This window comes from Papio anubis, chromosome 15 (genome assembly GCF_008728515.1).
Source record: "Papio anubis isolate 15944 chromosome 15, Panubis1.0, whole genome shotgun sequence".
Classification (NCBI taxonomy): Eukaryota; Metazoa; Chordata; class Mammalia; order Primates; family Cercopithecidae; genus Papio; species Papio anubis.
Window position 1 is genome coordinate 77,818,609 of NC_044990.1, and position 23,762 is coordinate 77,842,370.

The 23,762-nt window shown below is 42.1% G+C and overlaps 1 protein-coding gene across 2 annotated transcripts in view; it reads left to right on the top strand.

Annotated features, from left to right (window-relative positions):
* Positions 1-23,762, top strand: part of UBAC2 (UBA domain containing 2) — a 186,691-nt gene that overhangs the window by 158,740 nt on the left and 4,189 nt on the right. For both annotated transcript variants that reach the window (XM_003914029.5, XM_031655635.1), the window contains one exon: positions 8,373-8,495. In XM_003914029.5, coding sequence (XP_003914078.2) covers positions 8,373-8,495 — 123 coding nt within the window. The remainder of the gene's footprint in view (positions 1-8,372; positions 8,496-23,762) is intronic.

Below are 23,762 nucleotides of genomic sequence, written 5' to 3' on the forward strand. Positions count from 1 at the left end.
TGAAAATTTTGTGATTTTACATTAACTCATTCAAGTAAAACCATGTAGTCTTTTTATGCCCTTGATCTCCATAGTAGGTCATCCCCATTGTCAGAGGCTGCTATTAAATCAACCTGTTTCCTAAATGTGTAGGTATTTCCTTATGGCCTGGGATAGAGCTTCCCAGCCACTGTCCCATGGTCATAGATTGGCTGAGATACTGGTCACCTCCCCTCTTAGGGGCAACTGGAAAGGGCCTGAAGCCACTGGACCAGCTATAAACAGTTTTGGCTTTTCCTGTGGGCCTTGCAAATCTGTCTTTGTCTGTGTGTGCCATGAGGTGAAAAACATTTGAAAGCCTTGGTCCATAGCACACTGAGTAAGTCCTTGTGTGGGCTCTGCCTTGCCTCCTGTGTGCCCAAGCACAGCACCCCTAAACAGTCACCTCGCCTTTCGTTGCCTACCCCATGGTCTCCCTCAGAACCTTCCCTACATGGTGGCCTGCAGGTGGCCACCGATTGTAGACTAGAGGTGGCCCTGCTGCATGCTTCACACTTCAAAACCTGGCATGCCCGTAAAGGCTTTCTGAGCACCAGAGACTGAGAAGAAAGGGTGCATTTGTTTCCAATGGCCAGCAGTCTTAAACTAAGATGAAGATGCTTTTGGAAGTAATTTGAGTTTTTCTAAAACATCACATTCATAATGCCCCCTCTGTAATTGTTCTCCATTTTACTCTTTTATGGGGCACCAACTTGTACGAGGACTGCACTGAGCTGAGAGTGGTACTGGCCACCTGGGAAATATGTTCAGGTCTTCCATCCTTCTCAGCCCTCCAGGATCCTTTAGTCTAATTGGGAAGACAAGAAACAATACTGTATAAAGTGTGAGGCCAGATAGTAAGGATGAGAATAATCATAGCTAAGCTGCAATAAGCTTGTAGATGGCTTTACGTTCTATTTTAAATGTTTCACATGAATTAACTCTTTTGATTCTCATACTTTCCATGTGAGGTGGGTGCAGTTATTATTACCACTTTACAAGTGAGAAAACCAAGGGTCATGGAAGTGTTTGAAAATGTACCTAAGGTGTTACAGTAAGAGATAGAGCTGGAATTTGAGCCCAGGTGTTCTGGCTCTAGAGACTGTTCTTATTCAGCTTCCTCTATCTTTCTGTCCCTCTGCTTCCTCTACCTTTTTGTCCCTCTGCCGTTTTTCCTTTGCATTGCTTTGCTCCTTGAAAGCGGCATAAACCCACTTAGACCCCCGTCTTTGAACACCTTGGGGAAAATGCCTTGCTTGCTCTCTTCTCCATCGTCGAAATCATTCTCTTTTAATATTCAACCGCAGCCCCATCCTCTTGGAAGTCTTACCCCTGTGCTTTGACTGCAGTGGGTTGATGTCCATTCTGAGCTTTTCTAGTCCTTTTAATTTAGGCCTCACAGCTCCCGTCTTAATTATATATCATCTTGCATTGTTCTGGCTTTTCCATTTCTGGGTATCTTGCCTTCCCCCAAGGAGATGGTGCACTCCTCGGGAGCAAGGATGAGACCATGTGTCTGGCTCACACTCTCTTGTGGACACTCGAGCGCCTGAGGTCAGCCACCCTTGGGCTCTTCTGGCGTCTCTGATGTAGACACTGCCTGACCATCCCACCCAGAAATCTTTCAGTGCCCGTAGAACATGGATTTCTGTTCCATGGAACTTCTGCTTAATAATGTCAGAAACTTTTACTGCTCCTCAGTTGGGAAACCATCATGTATGTATGTATGTATTAATATATATTTATTCATTCATACATGTATATATACACAAGAATTTTTACTTCATTTGAAATCTTCTTACAAACTAATAATAAATACTTCATAAAGCGCCTGTTCAAACTGCAAGCTGTTTCCTTCTTCATTTTTAAAATATGTGGTTATTGCTTTTGAAGAAGACAAAGTAAAGGAAACATTTCCTGTTTATAGAGGCTCATATTTAACCCTGCGTAACGAGCAGATTCATGTCAAAACATCCTAGAACCTAGAGCCGTAACTTTCTGCTTTTTAAGCACTTTTCTACTGTCACAGGAGTAGAGGGATTGGGGTTTTGTTTGCTTTGCCTACTCTTTGATTCTCTCACTCTCTCGTAAGAAATGAAATGTAACTCAAAGGCCATTCCCCTTCCACTGTCCTGGAGTGGGTGTGTTGTGTGCCTTTGCATGTTTTTGTATCTTTACTACATACGTACTTATCAGGGTTTCTCGACCTAGACACCATTGACATTTTCATCCAGACCATTCTTTGTTATAGGGGCTGCCCTGTACATTGTAGGATGTTTAGCAACATCCCTGACCACTGCCTACTAAATGTCAACAGCACCACCATCCTGTCCCCTCTCCCCCCACTTAACAACCAAAACTGTGACCAGACATTGCCAAATATCTCCTGGGTTGGGGGTAGGAGGACAGAGTCACCATTATCATATATCCATCTAAAACAGTTAAAATAGATCAGACACAATGGTGCACATCTGTGGTCTCAGCTAATCAGGAGGCCGAGATGGAAGATTGCTTGGGTCCAGGAGTTCAGGACTGCAGTGCGCCATGATTGTGCCTGTGAATAGCCACTGCCCTCCAGCCTGGACAGTGTAGCAAGACCCTCATCTCAAAAAAAAGTTAAAATAGTATATACTCTTGTTCTGAGTATTTTTTAATTTATGTAAAGGGAATTACATTTTATCTGTATTATTTACATAAACTACATACAATTTATGTAAATGATATATGTATATATTGCATATGCATATTCTCATACAACTTTATTCGTTCAACATTGTATATTTGAGATTTACCCATGTAAATCTAGTTCATTTATTCTAGCTGCTTTTATAATGGTCTTTTGTATAATGGAACCACTTATTAATTTATTTCCCTCCTTAGGAACAACTGAATTTTTTCCGTTTTCTTACTTAATATTGTAGCCAGTGCTTCACAAAAGATCCTCATACATGGCCCGCTCAGCACTGACAGCTCCCTGGAGGGGAAGTTGCCAGGCCATAGACTAGAATAGTTTTACTAGATCTTGAGATGTTACTCTCTAAAAAGATTGTGTCAGTTTATACTCTGATCAGCAACTTATCAGAGTTCCCATTTCTTTCACATCATTCCCACACTCAGTATTATTGGGCTGTGTATTTTTGCGAGTCTTGTGGGTATAAAAAAAACTTGTTGTTTTCATTTGCCTTTCCCTAACACTGGTGAGATTGAATATCTTTTCATATGTTTCTTGACTTGGGATTTCCCCTTCTATAAATGGACTATTCATATACATTATCTGCTTTTCACTTGAATCACTTATTTTTTTCTCATTGATTTTTAAGTGTTGTCTTATAAGTTCATAAGTGTCTTTGATTTATTAAGTCTCATTGGTTTGTAACTTTTGAGTTTTGAGCATATAGCAATTATATGTTGTAAACATTTTCTCTCAATCTGTAGTTTGTCTTATTTAATTCAGTAACAGTTGAACTTTTAATACAAAAGTTCTTGCAGGTAAAGTAATTTTTAACCACTTTTTTCTTTGTGATTTATGCTTCATATTTCTGTTTTAGAAATCCTTTCCTATCCTAATGACATGAAAATATTCTCCTATTTCTTCAAAAAAATTTTCACAGTTTGGCTTTCCACATTTAAATATTTAATCTTAGTGTTTCTTTTTGTGGGTGGTGTGAAGTAAAGGTCTAGTTTTATCTTTTCCCTATCTATAGACAGTTGTCCCAGGACTGTGTATTCAGTGCGGACCCACAACCAAGTGCCAGTGTTTACTGTTGATTCCTAGACTCTGTCTCCTGTTTGGACTTTTTGCCTAACTTGCACTAATACCACACGACTTTAATTACTGCAGTCTAATACTGAGTCCTAATAACTGGCAGAGAACTCCTTTCTTATCATACTTCTTCAAAATAGTCATGCCTAGTTTTGAGCTTTAACTTCAAGTAGTCTAGTCCCACCAAAATATACACACGTGCATACTTTTGAATTTTGAGTATATAGCAGTTAGGAATAATTTATGGGAATAGGAATAATAATAGGAGTCTGACTCCAAAATGACAGATAACACAAAATAGCAGAAACTTAAACAAGGTAGTTTATTTCTATCTCATACAGAAGTCCAGCAGTGGGCAGTCCAGGCTGGCGGGGCAGCGTCCTAAAGGTGTCAGCCCCCGGCTCCTTGCTGCTGCTGTAACCTCAGCACAGGACTCCACCTGATCCTCTAAAAAGGGCGAGCCCCTGCCTCTGACGATCTTCCTGGTCGGCCCATATTCCCTTTCTGCTGATATACCATTGTCAGAACCTAGTCAATGTGGCGGGAAACTGAGAAAGGTAGCAAGTCACACATACATACACACCCAAGAAAACCAAAACTGTTTTTTTCAAAGAGGGAAAATGGATATTGGAAGTGAACCAGCAGTCTGCTAGACTGGAGTTGGCAGTGTCTGGATAGATTATAGGATTACACGTTACCAGGCTCAATTCAGGAACATGCTGAATCTTTCCATTTACTTAGAGATCTTGCAGATCTTTTGTTTGATTTTATTCTTAACTACCTTATATTTTTTATTGCTATTTATAAATAGTAATTTTTTGTACGTACATTCTCTAAATGATTTCAATAGAGGGAATGTTACTTTTTAATTATACTCTCTTGTTCTCATGCTTTGAGAGACATTTGTAAACACTCTTGGATTTTCTAGATAGACAGTCATCATTTGAATAATGAGTTTTGTTTCTCTTTTTCTATCTTTACCTGAGATTTTTGTTTGGGTTTGGTTTTTGTTCTCATTATGCTGTAACTTGTGCTGAATGCGAGAATTGGTAATAGGCATTTTTGTCTCTTCATGAATGGGTACTGAATTTTGTCAAATTGTTTTCATACCTATTGAGATAGTGATTTTTCTCCTTCAAATTGTTAATGTGTAGATTATGTTGCTAGATTTTCTAAGATTTCTGAGTATAAATCCTAGTATAGCACATCATACTAGATAATTATTTTTTAAACATTGTTGGATTGAATTTGCTGATTTTTATTTGGGATTAGTATATCTACCCAAGAAAAATAAACTATATATTGTATAATTTTTCTTGCTCATAATGGCCTTGTCTATTTTGGAAACAATGTTATGCTAGGCTCAAAAAATTAGGTGGGAAACTCTCCTTCCTTTTCTGTACTCTACAGCAGTTTATATAAGATAAAGAGTCCTTAAAGATTTCATACACTTCACCTGTAGGTTTTTGGGGGGCAGATTTTTAAGTACTATTTCAATTACATTAAAGTATGACATATCCAGAAAAGTACATGCTATATAATAATAGTAATCATACAAATGTACTTTTTATGTTTATTTTATTCAACATCATTTGAGAGATTCAGCCATATTGTTGCATGTCGTTATAGTTCATTCATTCAAACTGCTTTATTAGATTACAGTATGTGAATACACCATAACTTACCCATTCTATAGTTGATGGGCATTTGGGTAGTTCCTATCTTTGAATAATGCTGCTGAGAACATTCCAGTCCATGTCTTTTGGTGAACACGTGTTTGAATTTCTTTATCCAGGAGTGGAATTGCTGAGTCTCACATGTGGCTCAGCTTAAAGTAGATGGTCCTGAGCAATTTTCAAAGATAATTACCAATGTCTGTTTTCTCTAGAATAAGTTTTAATAAGTTATACTTTTCTAGAAAGTTGTCATTCATCAAAGTTATTGGTATGAATAAAGTATTCTTGTGATTTTTTAAAAATCTGCCATTATATCCCTTGTATTATCCTTAATACTGTTTATTTGTGCTCCTTCATCTGTCTTTTCATCAAGCTTGCCAGGTTTGCCTATTTTATTTGACTTTGTAACAGCCAGCAGTGAGTTTTAGTGACTCCTTCTGTTTCTTTGTTTTCCACTTTACTGGCATTTGCTGTCAACTTTCTACTTTCTTCTTTCTCGTTTCTTTAGATTATTGTTACTTTCTCTAACTTATTAAATTAGGTATACATAACCCTTTAATTTTCAGTTTTCTTTTTTTAATTTAAGCTCAATATTTAAAATTACATGAACCACTTTATGACATCCCATAAACTTTGATAGGTAGGTAATAGTTTTGTTTTATTCATTCTGAGATATCTTCTAATTTCCATTATGAGGATTTTTTTGGTTTCCAAATGTGTGGGGTTTTTTGTTAGAGTTATTATTTTGATATTGATTTCTAGTTTAACTGCATTGTAGTGAGAATATAATCTGTGTAATGTTTTTGATTTGGTATTTGTGAATATTTCATATAGGATCTAGTGCACAATTACTTTGTAAATACTTTACTTGTAATGGAAAAGAATGTATATTCTCTAAATATTAAATGCAAGGTATATATGTCCATTTAGAAATAAACTTGTCATTTATTTTTTATATTATTTTTTGGCTGGTTGATCTATCAGTTACTGAGTTATATGCTGAAAATTAAATATATGTCTGGATGCTTCCACTTCTCTTGTAATTCTATTTATTTTTGCTTTCTGTGTTTTGATGCCATTGTGTTATATATAAATATATTCATGTATTCTATTGATTTTATCCCTAATACTGCCCTTTTTTGCCTTTGAGGTCTATTTATTTGGCATGAATGTAGCAACATCAGCTTTCTTTGATTAGTGTTTCTCTGATTTTTTTCCATCTCTTTACATCAACTTGTGTACGTGTTTATATTTTAGATTTATCTTTTGTAGGGAAGAGGTGAGAGGTGAGAGTGGCTTTTGTTTCCCTAATTTTTTTTCACAGCTGTTTTTTCTCATAATACTTTATTCTTTTCTTTAAGGTCCTCCTGTGACGTCCTAGTCTTTGAAGTGTGTAGTCATTTTCAGATCCTACTATATTCAGGTCCTTGGGGACCCAGTCCTCCTCTGTGTTGTGTGTGCTGACTTGCTCATCTTTTGTAGTTTTCAATTCTGAGTTTTTCCCCACTGGAGCTTTAACCATAAATCCCATGTAACCCCAAGGCAAGATAATCTCTCTCCACAGTAGTTTGACGTTTGCTTTTGCTTGGCTCCTTAGGTATCTCCATCCCAAAACCAATTTTATGTAACTTTTTGATGGGTTCTGAGACCACATATGTATAGTATAACTTGAACCCCAAATTTGCCTGTGGTTCTTAATTATCAGGCAGGACCAAGACTCCTGTTGCCTCCCGGGGGAAGACAGGCTTTTTAGTTTGATTTTTTTCTTCTGTGTCGCTGAGGGTGCTGCCATTTGAAGATTGTATCTTTAGACAGATAATTGAGCTCAAAATTGCTGCCTCTTTCAGACCCAAGGCCGCATCTTCTGAACCCAAACAGTGATAAAACCCAGTGTGGTTCTGGGTGAGCAGGACCTGTGCTCCGCCGTCTCCCAGGATGCTCACTGTGTGTGGCTCTGCTTTCCACGCCCGCTTGTTCCTGAGGCCTTGCGACTCCACTTACTTCTTTCATGTTTAGCTGTGTATAGAAATATTTATTTATTAAAAGCATTTTTAGGTCTTTATAGTAGGAAGATTTTCAGATACTTAGTCTATAATTTTGTCAGGACTAGAAGACTTCTAGAAATAGAGATTTAAATTAACAAATTCAAAGATTGCCATATAGCTAGAAACATGGATTTTTTAAAAGCAGCATGTGATGCATTTTTCTTCCCATGATGGCTTCTTTTTTTGTTGGTGACATAGACTAAGCAAGGAACGGCATTGCTGTCGGTCCTCAGGATCCGTGGAACCACCCTCAGAGAGATGGTTACTGATCCTCACTTCTCACCTTTTCCCTGTTTGTCAGATTTCCCTTCATACTCTCTAGCCTGTTGCTGAGTTTTTATCACAGTCTACAGTCTTCCTGCACTGGGCACGCTCAGGATTTACTTCAGCCATAAGAAGAAGAAAGGTAGAGTGGGGAAGCATTTTAAGGGCCGTGATGGAAACACCAGATATCTGGCTGCCCTCAGTGATTTAGCCTCCTCTCCATGTCTTCCTTTCTATCGCACCCTGCAAAGCCCTGAGCTCCTAAGAGTTCACTGGAGTTGGGACAGTCAGTGGTGTCACAGTCGGGCTGAAATTAGGAGTGTTTGTATGTGTCTTTCACTGCCTTCCAGAGCCACAGTGCACAAACAGCTTTTGCACTGCCCATTACTTTCTTTTCTCCTGAGCACCTACTGCAGGTGCCAATTTTGTGCTATTGACTGAAGGATGTTGTGATACTTTTGGATTCAAATTGCTTGCCTGGAGCAGATCAATATGACACTACATTCCCAGTCTATAGATGTAACTGCATTGAGAGAAAGCTCTTCCAAGCATTATGATGGTTCTGCTCCTTCTGTGTCTGATAACCGTGTGTTGATCTCTTTTTAGGGAGGAATGATCAATTGGAATCGTCTTTTTCCTCCTTTACGTCAGCAACAAAACGTAAACTATCAGGGTGGTCGGCAGTCTGAGCCAGCAGCGCCCCCTCCTCTAGAAGTTTCCGAGGAACAGGTAATTCATCAGTAATAGCTGGTACTCATTCTAAATCCATGTTTCAGAGTTGAAGCAGTTTCGATCAACAGGACTTGAAAGTAATCAAGCATGTAAATACAAAGATGGTGACAGCAGTCCATCTGCCACCATGATAGAGACTTTGGGCCTTTTTTTGCTACTGTGGTTCTTACAAGTTTGAGGAAGGCATTATTGGTTGGGAGTAAGGGGTGGGAATGCATTATAGTAGCTTGTTTTAGATGCTCTTACACTTCATATATACAAGAAACTAATGAGATTGGTTCTCTATAAAGGATCGGGAACAAGGAGGTGGGAGGATGGGGAGGGAGTGTGCCTTTGGCATGGTTTCATTTTTGTATGGTTTTGAGTCGTGTTAATGTTTTACATATTCAACAAGCAAACCAAAAGACAGGGACAAATGTAAAGCTGAAAAGAAACAAATGAGCTAACTGCATTTCAAATGAATAACATAATCACATTGAATGAGGGGAAATGGTTTTCAGTAACTTTTGAACCTGATATACCCTCAGTCTAATGAAGAAACAAAAAGAACTGCAAACAAATCTTAAACATTTCTTCATAGGTTTAGTTTTCATAAGGGTATGAGTATAGCAATTCTAAAATTATGCTGTATTATAGGTTTGAGCAAATGAGGAACTAGGTTGATTTTATTGTGGAAGAAGGAAAATAAAAATATAAAGCAAGGGAAGGTAAGGGAGAACCCTGTGGGGTTGGGAAGGAGTTATCACTATCATTGTAAACTCATGAGTGTGTGTGTGTGTGTGTGTGTTTGTGTACACATACCCTCACTCTGACTGAGAGGGCTCAGAAGCAGTGGCCTCCTGGTAGCAATGGGCTCACCTACTGCCCAGATCTGGTTTCTAAACACTCTTCCCCACTAAAAGGAACCAGGCCTCTTTAGGGAAAGGGTGGATTCCAGGCCCAGGGTAGGGAACGTACAGGATAGCCCTGGATCATTGTGTGCCAGGAAAGTAAGGAAGTGATCAGTCGCTGCTGGGGCATGTCAGAAGACACTGGAGCCAGCTGCAGGATCCTGCTGGTCACATCTGGGGCATCAGCTTTGGGGATTAAAATAAATGAAGGATAGTAAGAATTCATGCATTATAATGATATTAGTAGATAAATATTTGTATAAATACATACACTGGAGAAAATGAAATGCTTTTCCTGAATGGAATGTCAAGTAATAAATATACAAAGAATGATAGTATTGGAAAATCACAAATTTGCAAGCATTGTAATAAAAATCCATTCAGGGAAAAATCATCAATATATGAAGACTAGGCTATTTCTATATAGATGGTCCCTGACCTATAATGGTCAAACTTTAACAATTTTTCAGTTTTATAGTGGTGCAAAAGTGATACATACTCAGTAGAAGCCATATATCAAATTTTGAGTTTTGCTCTTTTCCCAGGCTAGTGATACGTGGTACGAGACTCTTTTGCGATGTTGGGCAGCGACTGTGAACCGTTCTATTTTTCACTTGCAGCACAATACTCAATAATTACATGAGATAGTCAACACTCTAGATTTGTGAGAGTTGATTTTGCCCAACTGTAGGGTAATGTTAAGTGTTCTGAGCATGTTTAAGGTAGGCTAGGTTAAGCTGTCATATTCAGTAGGTTAAGTATACTAAATGCATTTCGACTTACGATATTTTCAGCTTACAGTGGATTTATTGGGACTTAACCCCATCGTAGGTTGAGGAGCACTTGTACTCTCAAAGTACCCCTCCACAAGTTACTTACTAATTATAAAGGAAAACAGTAATTCTACAGAGGAGAAATTGGACACCACCTTAACCAAGTTATCAAAATTAACATCACCAGTTATGGAACAAAGAATTATTATGTTCATATCCTGAAAAGGACATATCAGTTATGTGTTACAATCAACATGCATAACTTTGATCATAAAGGAAAATAAGATAAACTTAATTTGAGGGACAGTCTATAAAATACCTGGCCTATGTTCTTCAGAAATACGATGTTGCAGATTAAAGGAGACTAGGGAGTCATGCTGTCCAAATGGAAAATGTGATCCTGGACTGGATTTTATACTGGAGAAAAAATTTCTGATGAAAGGCCATTTTAGGATCAGTTTCATCAATTGGACTATGGATTGGATATTGGTATTACATGAATTTTACATTTCCAGGACTTGGTACATACCGACTGTGGTTAGGAAAGAGAATATTCTTGTTCTTAGAAAATACACACTGACATATGAAGGGAAAAAGCACCATGATGTGTGCAACCTGCTCTCAAATGGCTGAGGCATAATGTCTGTGCATGTCAGTACATAGTGTGTGATCGTGTGTATGTGTGACAGAGACAGAAGGAGAAAGCGGCTATGGCAAAATAACAGTTGGTGAATCTGGTTAAGGAGGAATCAAGGGTTCCTGGTACTATTCTTGGAACTTTTCTAAGTTTGAAATTATTTCAAACTACAACCTTTTAAAAAGCTATAAAAGAAAGTTAAGAGTGTTGCCATCATAACACTTTGAAGTTTCCTTCTGCCCATTGTTTTTTCTTCTCAGCAAACAAAACAAACTGAGATCAGCATTTCACAGCTGACCACACCATCCAGGCCATCGTCTCCCCATTCCCTGTCCCCAGAGTGAACAAATGCCAGGCACCTGCCTCTGTGGCAAAACTTTGTCCTCACTTTTTCCAAAACTCAAAAGGTGCCCCTGGGCAGGGATCTCGTAGCCACCTCTGGGTTAGGCTGTGACAGGTGTTTTCCAGAGAAACCACTGTCATGTGCCCATTGAATTGATCCAACCCCTCCCGCTTGCGGCTTCTCCACTCGGACTGATGGTTTCAGCAGCTCTTCAGGATTAACAGGTGGAGTATGGAGCCACAGTTTTCCTCTTCTACATCCACTAGAGAATTTCTAGACTAAGGTTATCCCCATGGATAAGAAAAGTCCAATAACCTGCCATGTGTAAAATCTTTCTATAACGTGTTTAAAAAATAAGATACTGCTGTCAAATTCACTGAAAAGAAGTCTCAAAATTCTGTTATATTACTGTTTACTTGATACAGCAGTGAGTCACATTCCTCATGGGGCAGCCGTTAAGGTGAGGTATTTAAAGGTGATATATTTCTCAGTTTGGGCACTTCAGAAAAAAAAAAGTGTCAAAAAGGGAGAAAAAGGAGTATGTGTGTGATTGAAGTCTTCAGGGTGGTTTTTTTTTTTAATGAGTCATTTTTCCTTGATCATCCCAGAATGACAACAGCGAGGTTACATATTGTCAACATCAGTTTAAAACAGCACTTAATTTCTTCCTTGTGCTGTGTTATGAGCAGTTGTAAAAACATGAGGGGTTGTTTTTAACATACACTTTCTTATACATTGATTTTCAAAATCTTGTTTTTGGTGTTTCTTGATTATCCCGCAAACAGCTGTTATAAACCATTGTTGCCTTAAAGACGCAAGGTTCTTACTGGCATTATTCATTCTGCAGGCTCTTGGTGTTTCTTGCGGTGGGTACTATAGAGATTATAAAAGATAAAAATGATACTGTTCTTGCCCTCAAGATGCTTACAAAAAAGTTTATAAATTTATATTTTATAATCTCTTGGCCAGTTTGTTTAACCACTGTCTAAAATATTTGTTAATAACATGTTAAGATAGCTTGAATTAACAAAAGCTTTTTTTTTGCTTAATTTTTCAGTTAAATGTTTGTATTTTCTTCATTTAAATATCAGAGCCATGTAATTTTAATGCATTGAGAAACTCAGTACTTTTTAAGCCAAGAAAAATAGAAATGATTGAGTTTTTTCCTGCTGTAAACAAATACTTTAGGAATTTAGTGAGAGTTCAAGAAAACCTGGTAGACATGAAATGTATGCCGTGTACTTTGAAAGCAGAAGATTCTAAGAAGAATGTGCATCCTGTAATAAATCCAGTAATAGTTTGATAGCCATAGAAATCTTTTGCCACCTTTTCTACTTTTGCTATTTTTGCTATTATTAAGATTCAAGACTTTTAGTTCTTCAGAATCCACTCCCACTTTTTGGTGAGTAAACCCACGGCACCTCTGCCAATTCATCACCCCTCAGAAATGCCACCCCAGCCCCATTTAAGAATATTCCAAGAAGGAGGCTGCTGTGCAGGCAGGCGGTGCGAGGCTGGAGAGTGCCAAGCCACACAGTGCGCCCTGTGCTGCCTGGCCTGCCAGCTAGATGGTCAGGATGGCGACAGCAACCCCCGGAAACCACAGGGCGAGATGTCTGCTCATGCCTTCCCTGTGCAGGCGTGCAGGGAGGAAGATCAGAAGAAAACCCCACAAGTTCCTACCAATTTCACAGAACTTTCCAGGTGCTCTTAGAGTTGAAAATAACATCTGGGGAAAGAGAAGTCTAAATTTGATGAAAGGACAAAGGTAGATAAAGTAGGCTGTGGGAGGAAAATGAAGGATTATGGACCAGCTAAGGGAAGCGAGGAGAAGGCCCCCCTAATGCCCCCCAAAGACCACTGCCTGTCCTCTTCAGAATCCCCAGCATCAAATCCATAGACCCTGGGATTGCTTTTGGAGATGTGTAGACAAGCTGGGTGAGCTGTGGAATCAGTGACCGTGAGAAGCAGCCTTAGGACAGCAAGGTGGGGAAGCTGCTGGAGAATGATAGGCGGTGTCACCGGCTCTGAGTCTAAAGGGAAAATGGGTGGCAAGAAGGTCCTGCCAGGGTTGTCCAGAGAAAGCTAGGCAAGAAAGAGGAGGAGGAGGAAGAAGATAAATAAAAACTGTTTGTCAACAACAATAGCAAAAATGCCAAACCAAAGGCCACTTGATAAAACTCTTTTGAGTAATCAAATGTGCTCAAATATCTGCTATCTTAGAAATAAGTATATCCAGGCCAGGCACGATGGCTCATGCCTGTGATCGCAGCACTTTGAGAGGCCAAGGTGGGCGGATCACGAGGTCAGGAGATCGAGACCATCTTGGCTAACACGGTGAAACTCTGTCCCTACTAAAAAATAAAAAAATAAAAAATAGCCGGGCATGGTGATGGGCGCCTGTAGTCCCAAGCTACTCGGGAGGCTGAGGCAGGAGAATGGCCTGAACCCGAGAGGCAGAGCTTGCAGTGAGCCGAGATCATGTCACCGCACTCCAGCCTGGGTGACAGAGCAAGACTCTGTCTCAAAATAATAATAATAATAATAATAATAATAATAATAATAAGAAGAAGAAGAAGAAGAAGAAGAAGAAGAAGAAGAAGAAGAAGAAGAGGAGGAAGAGGAAGAGGAAGAAGAAGAAGAAGAAGAAGAAGATCCATTGTTCCATCTCTCTTTTTTTTATTGTTTTTTTTTTTAAACAGGTATCTTTATACTACTACAACTCATACTCAAAATTAACAAATGATTACATTTTTCTCATATTTGCGTCTGATTTTTTTAAAACCAAAGAGGGAGGTCGGGCGTGGTGGCTCATGCCTGTAATCCCAGCACTTTGGGAGGTCGAGGCGGGTGGATCACGAGGTCAGGAGATCGAGACCATCCTGGCTAACACGGTGAAACCCCGTCTCTACTAAAAATACAAAAAATTAGCCAGGCATGGTGGCGGGCGCCTGTAGTCCCAGCCAGTCGGGAGGCTTAGGCAGGAGAATGGCGTGAACCCGGGAGGCGGAGCTTGCAGTGAGCCGAGGTCGCGCTACTGAGCTCCAGCCTGGGCGATGAGCGAGACTCCATCAAGAAAAAAAATTGGGAGGCGGAGGCGAGCAGATCACGAGGTCAGGAGATCAAGACCAGGGTGAAACCCCATCTCTACTAAAAATACAAAAAAAAAAATTAGCCGGGCGCGGTGACGGGTGCCTGTAGTCCCAGCTACTCAGGAGGCTGACGCAGGCGAATGGCATGAACCGGGGAGGCGGAGCTTGCAGTGAGCCGAGATGGCGCCACTGCACTCCAGCCTGGGCGATAGAGCAAGACTCCGTCTCAAAAAAAAAAAAAAAAAAAAAAGGCGGGGGGGAAAAACTCATCAAGCGTATCTCTTCTGAACCCTCCCAACGCTTAGAAAATGACTGTTAGATAAAATCAGACAAGAAAGTTAAATAAGACTAGACCGAAGCTGGGACTTAACAAAAGAAAGATGGGCAAATTTCAGCTGCTTCTCTCCCATTCATGTCTTTCCTTCCTTTAGCCGACGGTGACCAGCTGTCTGCTCTGCACCAGGGCTAAGCTCTGTGCTAAGTTCTGAAAACGCTGAGATGGATAAGGCGGAATGTCCTGCCCTGCGGAGTTGTGAGCCCAGGGCAGGGAGACAGGTGGACAAAGAGCACGTGGAAGTGTTCAGGTGCTGCTGAGGCCGAGAAAGGCCGTCAGGGCAGTGGTGTTGCAGAGAAGGGGCCTGAGGACAAGTACATTGGAGATGGGGAGCCACGGATGGGTGGGCTGGAGTGGAGGGGACTGGCGGGCCAGGGCACTGCCTGGGATTCTAGAAGCTGGACAGGAAGGAGGCCGGACAGGCTCGCCAAGGGTCTGATATGTGGCATGTGGTTATGCTCTAGACACTAAGGAACCATGCAGGATCTTGCACAAGAAACACCATCACTGGGTTTCCCAAGAGGATGGACTGGACACAGAGGAGGGGGCAGGTTATAGTCATATAATTTTCTCCATCCAGGCCCAGGAAACATGGCGCAACTGCCCAGACAAGAGATGTTACCATTTGGTGTATTAATATTAATAATACATTTGTAATGCATGTCAAATGACAGAATTACAGCAAATTTAGTGACAGATCTATTTGGCTCTTATTTGCAACTTACGAATTAGTGGGGCCTCCATTCTACAAAACAGAATGTGAGCTCCCGCCAGGCAGTACTGAAACAGTGCGTTTTGTAAGAAGGAAACAGAACAATAGAAAAATAACTGATAGGTTAACATTGAGTTACTTCAGGTTGCTTTTTTTTTTAAAGATTAAAGCAGAGGGGAGTTCCTTATTATGCTGACTCTTGTAGTCTGGGATCTCGTATTTTTAGAAAAATCAGGTCTTTTTGTTTTGGCATCTGCCTGCTTCCTTAAAGTTTCAGTTTGATTATGTGGCATTTAGCACGAGTGACTCCATTTAATTTGGTCTTCTGGTTTGTTGGAGCTCAAAACAATGGCCTCCCATAATTTTTGTTTAATTCACATGACATGTCGTGTGGATTCTGTTTATGTCTCTGAAATATCCATTAGCCCAAGTAGAGAGAATGGCTTTAAACCCACAAGGTGCTTTCACTCTTAGCTGATAAATAGCAAAATGTATTTAGTATTAGAGAATCTAAATCTTAATGAGGTTATCTCCTCTCTTCTCATCTCAGGAATCCTTACCGCTATTTCTAGAAAACCCACCTAAACTCCTAAAATGTTCACCTCCTGAAAGCAGGGATCTAATATTTATTGGTTTCGAGACACACTTGTGCTTCTGCTCTGAGTAGCCAAGCATGGCAGCACATTGGGTATTGGGTTAGCCTCCCATGGCGTCTGGTCTCCTGTGGACAGCGAGCTCCCTGAGGACTGGGGCCAGGTCTGCCTTGTTTCCTACCCTATGAAAAGCCTGATACACATAGATGCCCCAGCATCGGTTGGAGAGGGGTTGAACACGAAGGCGTGGCCAGTAAACTTCCCTTTCAGAACTCTTGTTTTCACGTCAAAACTGTGCTAGAGAGTGGTATTACGCCAGGTTTTCCCATTGCTTACTCTAGTGGATTGAAAATGTTTTCTAACAAGATCCCAAAGTTAGATGTGTTACAATGAAATACTAGGTGGTACTCAAATAGCAACCAACTTTTGTGGGGTGTCTCATTCTGCTGGGTGCTCTGAGAGATGTACACAAAGGAGCTCGGCCAGCCTTCACTGAAGACCTGCTCCATACCAGACCCTGACGAGGCCCTAGACATACTTGGTCTCAAAGCAGCCCAGAGCCCTGGCAGGGGCATATAATAACCAGAAACCTGAGTTCAGCCAAGAGATGTGAAAGGAGGGGGGTTCTGCAGTTCTCCCAAGGAAGAGAGTGGTCAGATGGAGAAAGGGAGTGGGGGCTTCACTGCCTTGCAAGGGTCTCGACCATGCGTCCACATGGGGGTGGGTGGCTGGTGCCGACTGGTAACCGGTGCCAGTTGCTATGACAGCAGTGGGTGAGGCAGGCCTAGCACATCTGGGCTCCCTTAACAGGTTGTGCGTGCTACCCTGCACCCAGTGTGAGCTCAGGATCGGGTGGGGACCGTCTTCAGGTGGGCATCAGTTTCTGCAAGCGTCAGAATATGGGAAGTAAAAACCCAAAAAAATATTTGTTTTTGACGCGCTTAGCTAAAAGGGAAGTTAAAGAAAACCACACTCTAGTTTGAATAAACCAAGAGCAGTATTTCACTGAGGGGAGTTGCTAGAAATCTCATTGGAATGAATGTCCCATTTTACTTATGTCAAAGAGGAGTTGAATTGCAAGTAAAATACCAAAGTGGGATTTCATTTATTTTCTTTTCTCTTTTTTTTTTTTTTGAGACATGGTCTTGCTCTGTATCCCAAGCTGGAGTGCAGTGGTACTACATGGCTCACTGCTCACTGCACCCTCGACCTCCTGGGTTCAAGCCATCCTCCCAGCCCCGCCTCCTGAGTAGCTGGGACTACAGGCACATGCCACCATGCCCAGCTAATTTTTTTTTTTTGGTAGAGACAAGGGTCGCCCAGGCTGGCATTTTCTTAAATGAGAATTATCTTAAGGTAGTAGGGACACACATCCCAATCATAGAAGATGTTTAAAAATAAAAAATAAGGAAAGAGAAACTGGTACAGATTTATTTCCATCTCTAGGGTGTTTTCCTCATTCAGTGAGTTCTCTGAAAAGCACGTTATAGGGGAATGGATTCCATCTTGCTCCTTTGGAATATTGTCAGGTGACGGTGACAGTGCTCTTGTGGCAACGCCTATTTCTGTCACGCTCGTCTGCCTTGGTCAGCCAGCCATGCGGAAGCGTCACACCAGGGCTGGTGGAGGGAGGGCTGCTGACGCCTGTGGTTCAGGAGCTTGTGACGAAAGGCAGCTGATGGAGTCACGCCTTGCTCCATTGGGGCACCCTGGACACCTCCAAGTGGGTCTTCATCCTTGTGGGGGCTCTGGTGGGGGCACCCTGGACACCTCCAGAGCAGGTCTTCATCCACGTGAGGGCGGAGCTGGAGTTTGCTGTTGCCGCAGCACCAGCCGCCCCCTGGTGTCCTCTGAGTGGCCTTATCTCTGCTCCTCACCTCTGGAAGTCAGGTTTCCTGTCACAGAAAGCAGGCTGTGGATGTTACATTTGGGGAATGGTAGTGTCTAGAAATAAGAAATAAGTAGATGTGGAAGACAGGAAAGCATAGCATGCTGGAGGTGAACCCAACTAGAGCTGGCTTCTCAATGAGGTTAGAGGAAGGAATCATTTCGATTTGGGGGCTAGAAACCAAGCTGCACTCTAATCTGATATTTTGTGGTGAGGATTTTTAGGCAGAAACTTCCTGTGATGTCTGAGCAGGAGGAAGGTACTGACTGCTCTGCGATGGAGAGGGAATGTTGAAAGAATGCCGTTTTAGAAAATTTCTTTGGGACATTTTTAAAATTTCCCAGACCAATGACTGCAAGCCCATCAAGCCAAGGCTGACGGAGTTGCAGCATGCTGCGCGCGCCTCGCCTCGCCGCTGCCTCCGCTCACGCCAGAACATGTGTCTGTCCTAGCACGGTCTTTTCCAGAGTCTCAGTGTCCTCCCAGCATTCTCATTTTGTCCTCCACATGTTTATTGGTCACTTTTGATCTTCACGTTCAGCCTTCTCTAACCGGTGCTGGGCACGGGTGTGTCAGGCTCTGTGTTGGGAGGAAGCAAGCCAGACCTGGTGCCCGCCCTCGGGGAGCTCACCATCTGTGAGGGAGACCAGATCCATGCAAGGCCCTAACCCAGTACCCAACTCATGCAAGTACCTAGTGCCAGTCCTTAGAGCAGAGGAGACCGTCTGTAAATATTCATTCCTGTACTTGAACAACTTGACATCAGGAGATTTTACATTGAAACTTTCTCTTCCTGTGGATGTTAGATCGGATCAGGTGCTCGTGGTGAGTTCTGATGCTTCTCATCCCAGTAGCTGAACTACAAAGACAGGAAGCAGCCTGCAGAGAAAATGAAATAGTTCAGGGTTTCAATGTGAGTTAATGTGTGTTGTGGCTAAAATATGATGCTTTCGATAGGGAGAGAGATGGGCTGACCATCTATAAATACCATTATTTATATAGTTATCAGAGGTGTGTATTTGCTAAACTTTATAAATACATAAAGTGTTTCCAGGAGTCACTAGAACAACACAGGCTTTTTGTTAGAATGTTATGCTCACCATTTAAAAAGATTGCTCCTGTCTTTTTGACTTCACTAGGGCCCACCACATACCTGACCCCGCTGTCCTCCATAGGATAATAGTGGTCCTGAGAGGTCATGTTTATTGAGGGCTTGTCATGTGCCCATCACTGTTCTGGGCTTCTCACATGCATCCCTCTCATCTCCCAAACTGCGAGGAAACAGAGAGCCAGAGCCTGGTCCCCTGCATGTGGTCACACGGGTCCAACTCCAGAGCTGGGGTCCCCTTGCCACCCAGCGCTGGAGGCAGACCTGAGACAGCATACAGCCTCCCCTGCATTTTTATTTCACGGAAACATGAACCTGGTTTTCTGTCCCTACAATTGAGTACCCCTTATCCAGAATGCATGCTGCTCTAGTCCTTCAGTAAGCCCATCACACATTTTCACCATGTCGTCTGTAGACACTTTTTCTGCAGTGTTAACATCATCTCCATCATCACTGTTGTCACAGTCACCTTGACTCAACCATCTCAGCTATTTCACCATGGGTCAATTGATGAACAGCTGGAGCCCCCTTATCGATGTTAAAAACTTCAATATCTGGCTCACGCCTGTAATTCCAGCATGTTGGGAGGCCGAGGTGGGCAGATCACTTGAGGTCAAGAGTTCAAGACCAGCCTGGCCAACATAGTGAAACACAGAAACACAGAAATTAGCCGGTCGTGGTGGTGCACGCCTGTAGTCCCAGCTACTTGGGAGGCTGAAGCAGGAGAATGGCTTGAACCCAGGAGGTGGAGGTTGCAGTGAGCCGATACCAGGCCACTGCACTCTAACCTGGGTGACCCACTGAGACTGTGTCTCAAAAATAAAATAAAACTTCAACATCCACTTCTTCCAGCTTACTGACAGACTCCAAAGGTATATTTTTTACCTGTTTGGAGGTCAGACATCATTTTATCCTCACTTGACATGTGGAATCCTTCAAAGTCACCACCTCATTCATCATCATCACTGAACATAGCAGAGGCCAGAGATTGTGCCAGGCTTGCATAGCTGTGTTTTGAGTCACTGTGTTGCATGCATTGGCAACAGCACGTATGGCATCCTTCACGCTAAACACCTCTTGAAAATCTTCGTACCCATTCATTGCTGCTAGCATGTTGTTCAAGAAGGTACTTTTATATTTATCTTTCATTGATCTAACAATACCTTGGCCACAAGGCTGAATGAATGAAGTCACATTTGGGGAAAAGTACATGGCATAAACATTATTTTTGATGAGCATTTCAGCTGGAGGATGTACGGAAAAGTTGTCAAGGAATAACAAAATATTTCAGTCATCATCCAGCCCAGCTTCCCTCCAGTGAGCACAAGCCGCAGGTCCAAAATGTTTGTGAGACCAATCAGAAAAGATACTCCTAGTTAAACATGCCTTTTTGTTAGCATAATGATGGTCTAGTAAGAAATTCACTCCTTGAAAACAGCAAGGACACAAGCTTTTGCCTGCCATGCAAGTTTACGCTTATGCATGCCTCTGCGCTAGCGCATCCCAGCAGAGTTGTTCTGCCCTTGATGTCTTCAGTTCCTGGGGGGGCTGTCTCATCACCTGTAGTTTGTGTCCTTCTGGAACAATAAACCAAAGCAGTGATTCCATCAGCATTATAGACTTGTTCTGGCATCAGATTTTCATCAGCAATGACCTTGGCAAACTCAACAGTGAATTTCTTTGCTGCTTCATGATGCTTTATCACCACATTAAAAAATTTAGTTTCATGTTTTTTCTTAAATTTCTGCAGCCAACATGTTGAATATTCATAGTTCCCTTTCGTTTTCGGTTCATCCTGATAGATCCTTGCTTGTTTCCTGACCCACATAGCATTAAGTGGCAGGTGTTCACTGCAACACCAAGGGATTCATCCTTGGTACATGATCAGGATCTTCATTTTTAGCTTTATGCAGTGTTCCTCTATTTTTCATCAATTTCTGTTTATCACTTTTAGCATAGAACTTCAACAGTTTATCCTTCTGTTTCTTTAGGTCCTATATGGTGGTCACTCCAACTCCATACTCTCCTGTAAGACATTTTACACTCACACTGCTCTCCACTTTCTCCAACAGCTTGACTTTCTATGCTATAGATAAACATAAATCTTTTCTTATCACTGTTACCCAGAAGGGTATCTGCAGGCCTTTTAGATATTTTAACAACATTTTTATAACACAGAGCAGAAAGTAAGCAAAAAAAACACAGTGAGTGATGCACGTGGGTTTTGGCCCCATGCAGAGCACTGTGGGGAACCTGCCCACTGGCATGTGCTTGTGTGGGGGAATCGGGGCATGTGCAGAAAAGGCACATCACAGCTGCAGGAGGGTGAGAGGGTCTCTTTTCCCTTGGAGACACTGAATAAACTACATGTTGTGGCCTGCATTTTGACTGCGGCCCATCACATGAGGTCAGGTGTGGAACTTTTTCCATTTGTACTGCCATGTTGGTACTCAGAAAGTTTCAAATTCTGGAGCATTTTCGATTTTGAATTTTCAGATTAGGAATGCTTAACGTGTGTTTTGCTTACCTGACTGCACATCTGCACAGGCCTCGATTTCATCTTTCTGTAATTTGAGCACAGGAGTTGATGCTTCACATGCTAAATAAGCTTTCCCATGAGAGACCGTAATGAGATGGGCGGGGATTGGGTGTGCTGGGCTTCTCTAGGCAGATGAATAGTAAGAGCCACAGCAGTAATAGTTAGTGTCCGCCAAAGAGGCCTATAGACAACTGTTCTTGTGTTGCTAGTTTTTGCTCCAGTTCTTACTGTCTATATTGTGAACCACTGAAACTACATAGAGAAAGGACAGCAGGGACCACTTGGCTAACTTGCAGGGCTGTGAGCACTGCACCGCACCCCTCCACTGGGGAGTATTGGGTAGGCACCCATCGGAACACCTATCCCCTGACCCTCGTCGTCCTTGCTGGCTGGTTGTCATCGCATACCCAAGCCGAAGCATGCAATTTCAGTTTGCCATGAATGTTTCGTTTTGGACACTACAGGACACTTTCAGGTACCATTTCTTAGCATAATTGTTTATTCTTTTTAAAGAACTGTGCTAACATTATTGCTACTTAGCAGTTGTTTTTAATCTGGTGACAATACAGGTCAGTGGGCAATGAAAGTTCTCCTATCACACTTGTCTTCTCACCCATAAAAATTGCATAAAGCTCTGAAGCCAGCTTTGGCTAAAGGAGCATGATCCACCCCTCAGAGGATGAAGAGCAAACCTGCTGCAAGCTTGTGACAGCAGACACTCTCTTCTGCCAAGAGCTGTGAAAAGCCAGTCTTAGTTGTCAAAACCAGCACCACGGCACATGTCGTTCATGTCTGAGAGAGAATAAACTCAGAAGGAAGTCTTGTGTACATGGAAAACTTTTGTTCTTACTCTAGGATGTCACCTACATGACTTACAACGCAGCCCAGCCATCCCAGACCTAAGGGCTTCTTCCCTCTCCAGGGCAGGGCCTGCGTGCAGTCCGTGCTGCTGCCCTGTCTTGGTGGCCTGTGTGCAGCCTGCCCATTATCAGCATCCTCTGGATTCCAAACCAAATGCATCATCAGTGGAGGGAGAGCTCAAGTGCCAGGTGGAGCTGTGGCCTAAGGTCACACTTCATCACTCCAGATTATGAATCTGGAGTGATTTGCCAAATCTCCAAATTGCTGAGTGTGGACAGCAGATGGATTTGTTTCTGCTGGCTGGGTGCAGAGAAGCAGCCAGTCCTCAGCTGTGCTTGAAGTACTACAGGTAGTAGTAAAAGTAGCTTTTCCAAGCCATTTAAATAAATGTCATTAAAAGTGGCCAAGTTGGCCGGGCGCGGTGGCTCAAGCCTGTAATCCCAGCACTTTGGGAGGCCGAGACGGGCGGATCACGAGGTCAGGAGATCAAGACCATCCTGGCTAACACGGTGAAACCCTGTCTCTACTAAAACAAACAAAAAAAAACCAGCCAGGCGAGGTGGCGGGCGCCTATAGTCCCAGCTACTCGGGAGGCTGAGGCAGGAGAATGGCGTAAACCCAGGAGGTGGAGCTTGCAGTGAGCTGAGATCCGGCCATTGCACTCCAGGCTGGGCGACAGAGCGAGACTCCGTCTCAAAAAAAAAAAAAAAAAAAAGAGTGGCCAAGTTGTTTGGGGGCCATGGCATCATGGTGGTGGATAACAGGTGGAAGGTAGGCAGGCCACCTCCCATTTGGCCTGAGTTACCTCCACCAATGACAGTGGTCCTTAACTGGAAGTAACTGGAGGAAACATCATACAGGTTATTTCAACCCGAGATTGGAAAGACCACCTTGATCAGAGAGAGTTTTCCTTCCACGTGATACATATCCAACCTGAGTCCTCCAGCCCCTCTCCCTGCGCAACCTGATGGAGGCTTGAGAAAGCACTTAGCTTGAAAATGTTCCTAAGGAAAAGCAAAGTGTGAATTCTGAGAACCGAATGGCAGAATTGAAGTTTCACGTCTGGCAAAAGCCAGAACAGATTATTATCAAATAGATGATTTGTGAACGTTGAAAAGACAGCTGTGGCCTAGGACACCAAACCAATGCCATTGGCAAGATGTCACCAAGACCTTTGACAACATCTCCTCAGCTTATGAGAGATGTTGGTGACATGCAGAATGGATAATGATAGTGCAATAAAGTGGGTTTGAAACTGATTAAAAATGTTCATTAACCCCTTGAACACAGAGTTCTGGACTCTTTGACCTGACCTGTTTGACATTTTCATCAATAATAACTTGAACGAAGTTGTAGAGGTTTACTAATCAAATTTAGGCATGATGTAAGTTTGAGGGAGATGATTAACAGCAGATAACAAAACTAGAATTGAAAAGAATTGATTTTGGTTGGCTGGAAAATGATCAGATGGAATTTAACAGAGATATGTACAGT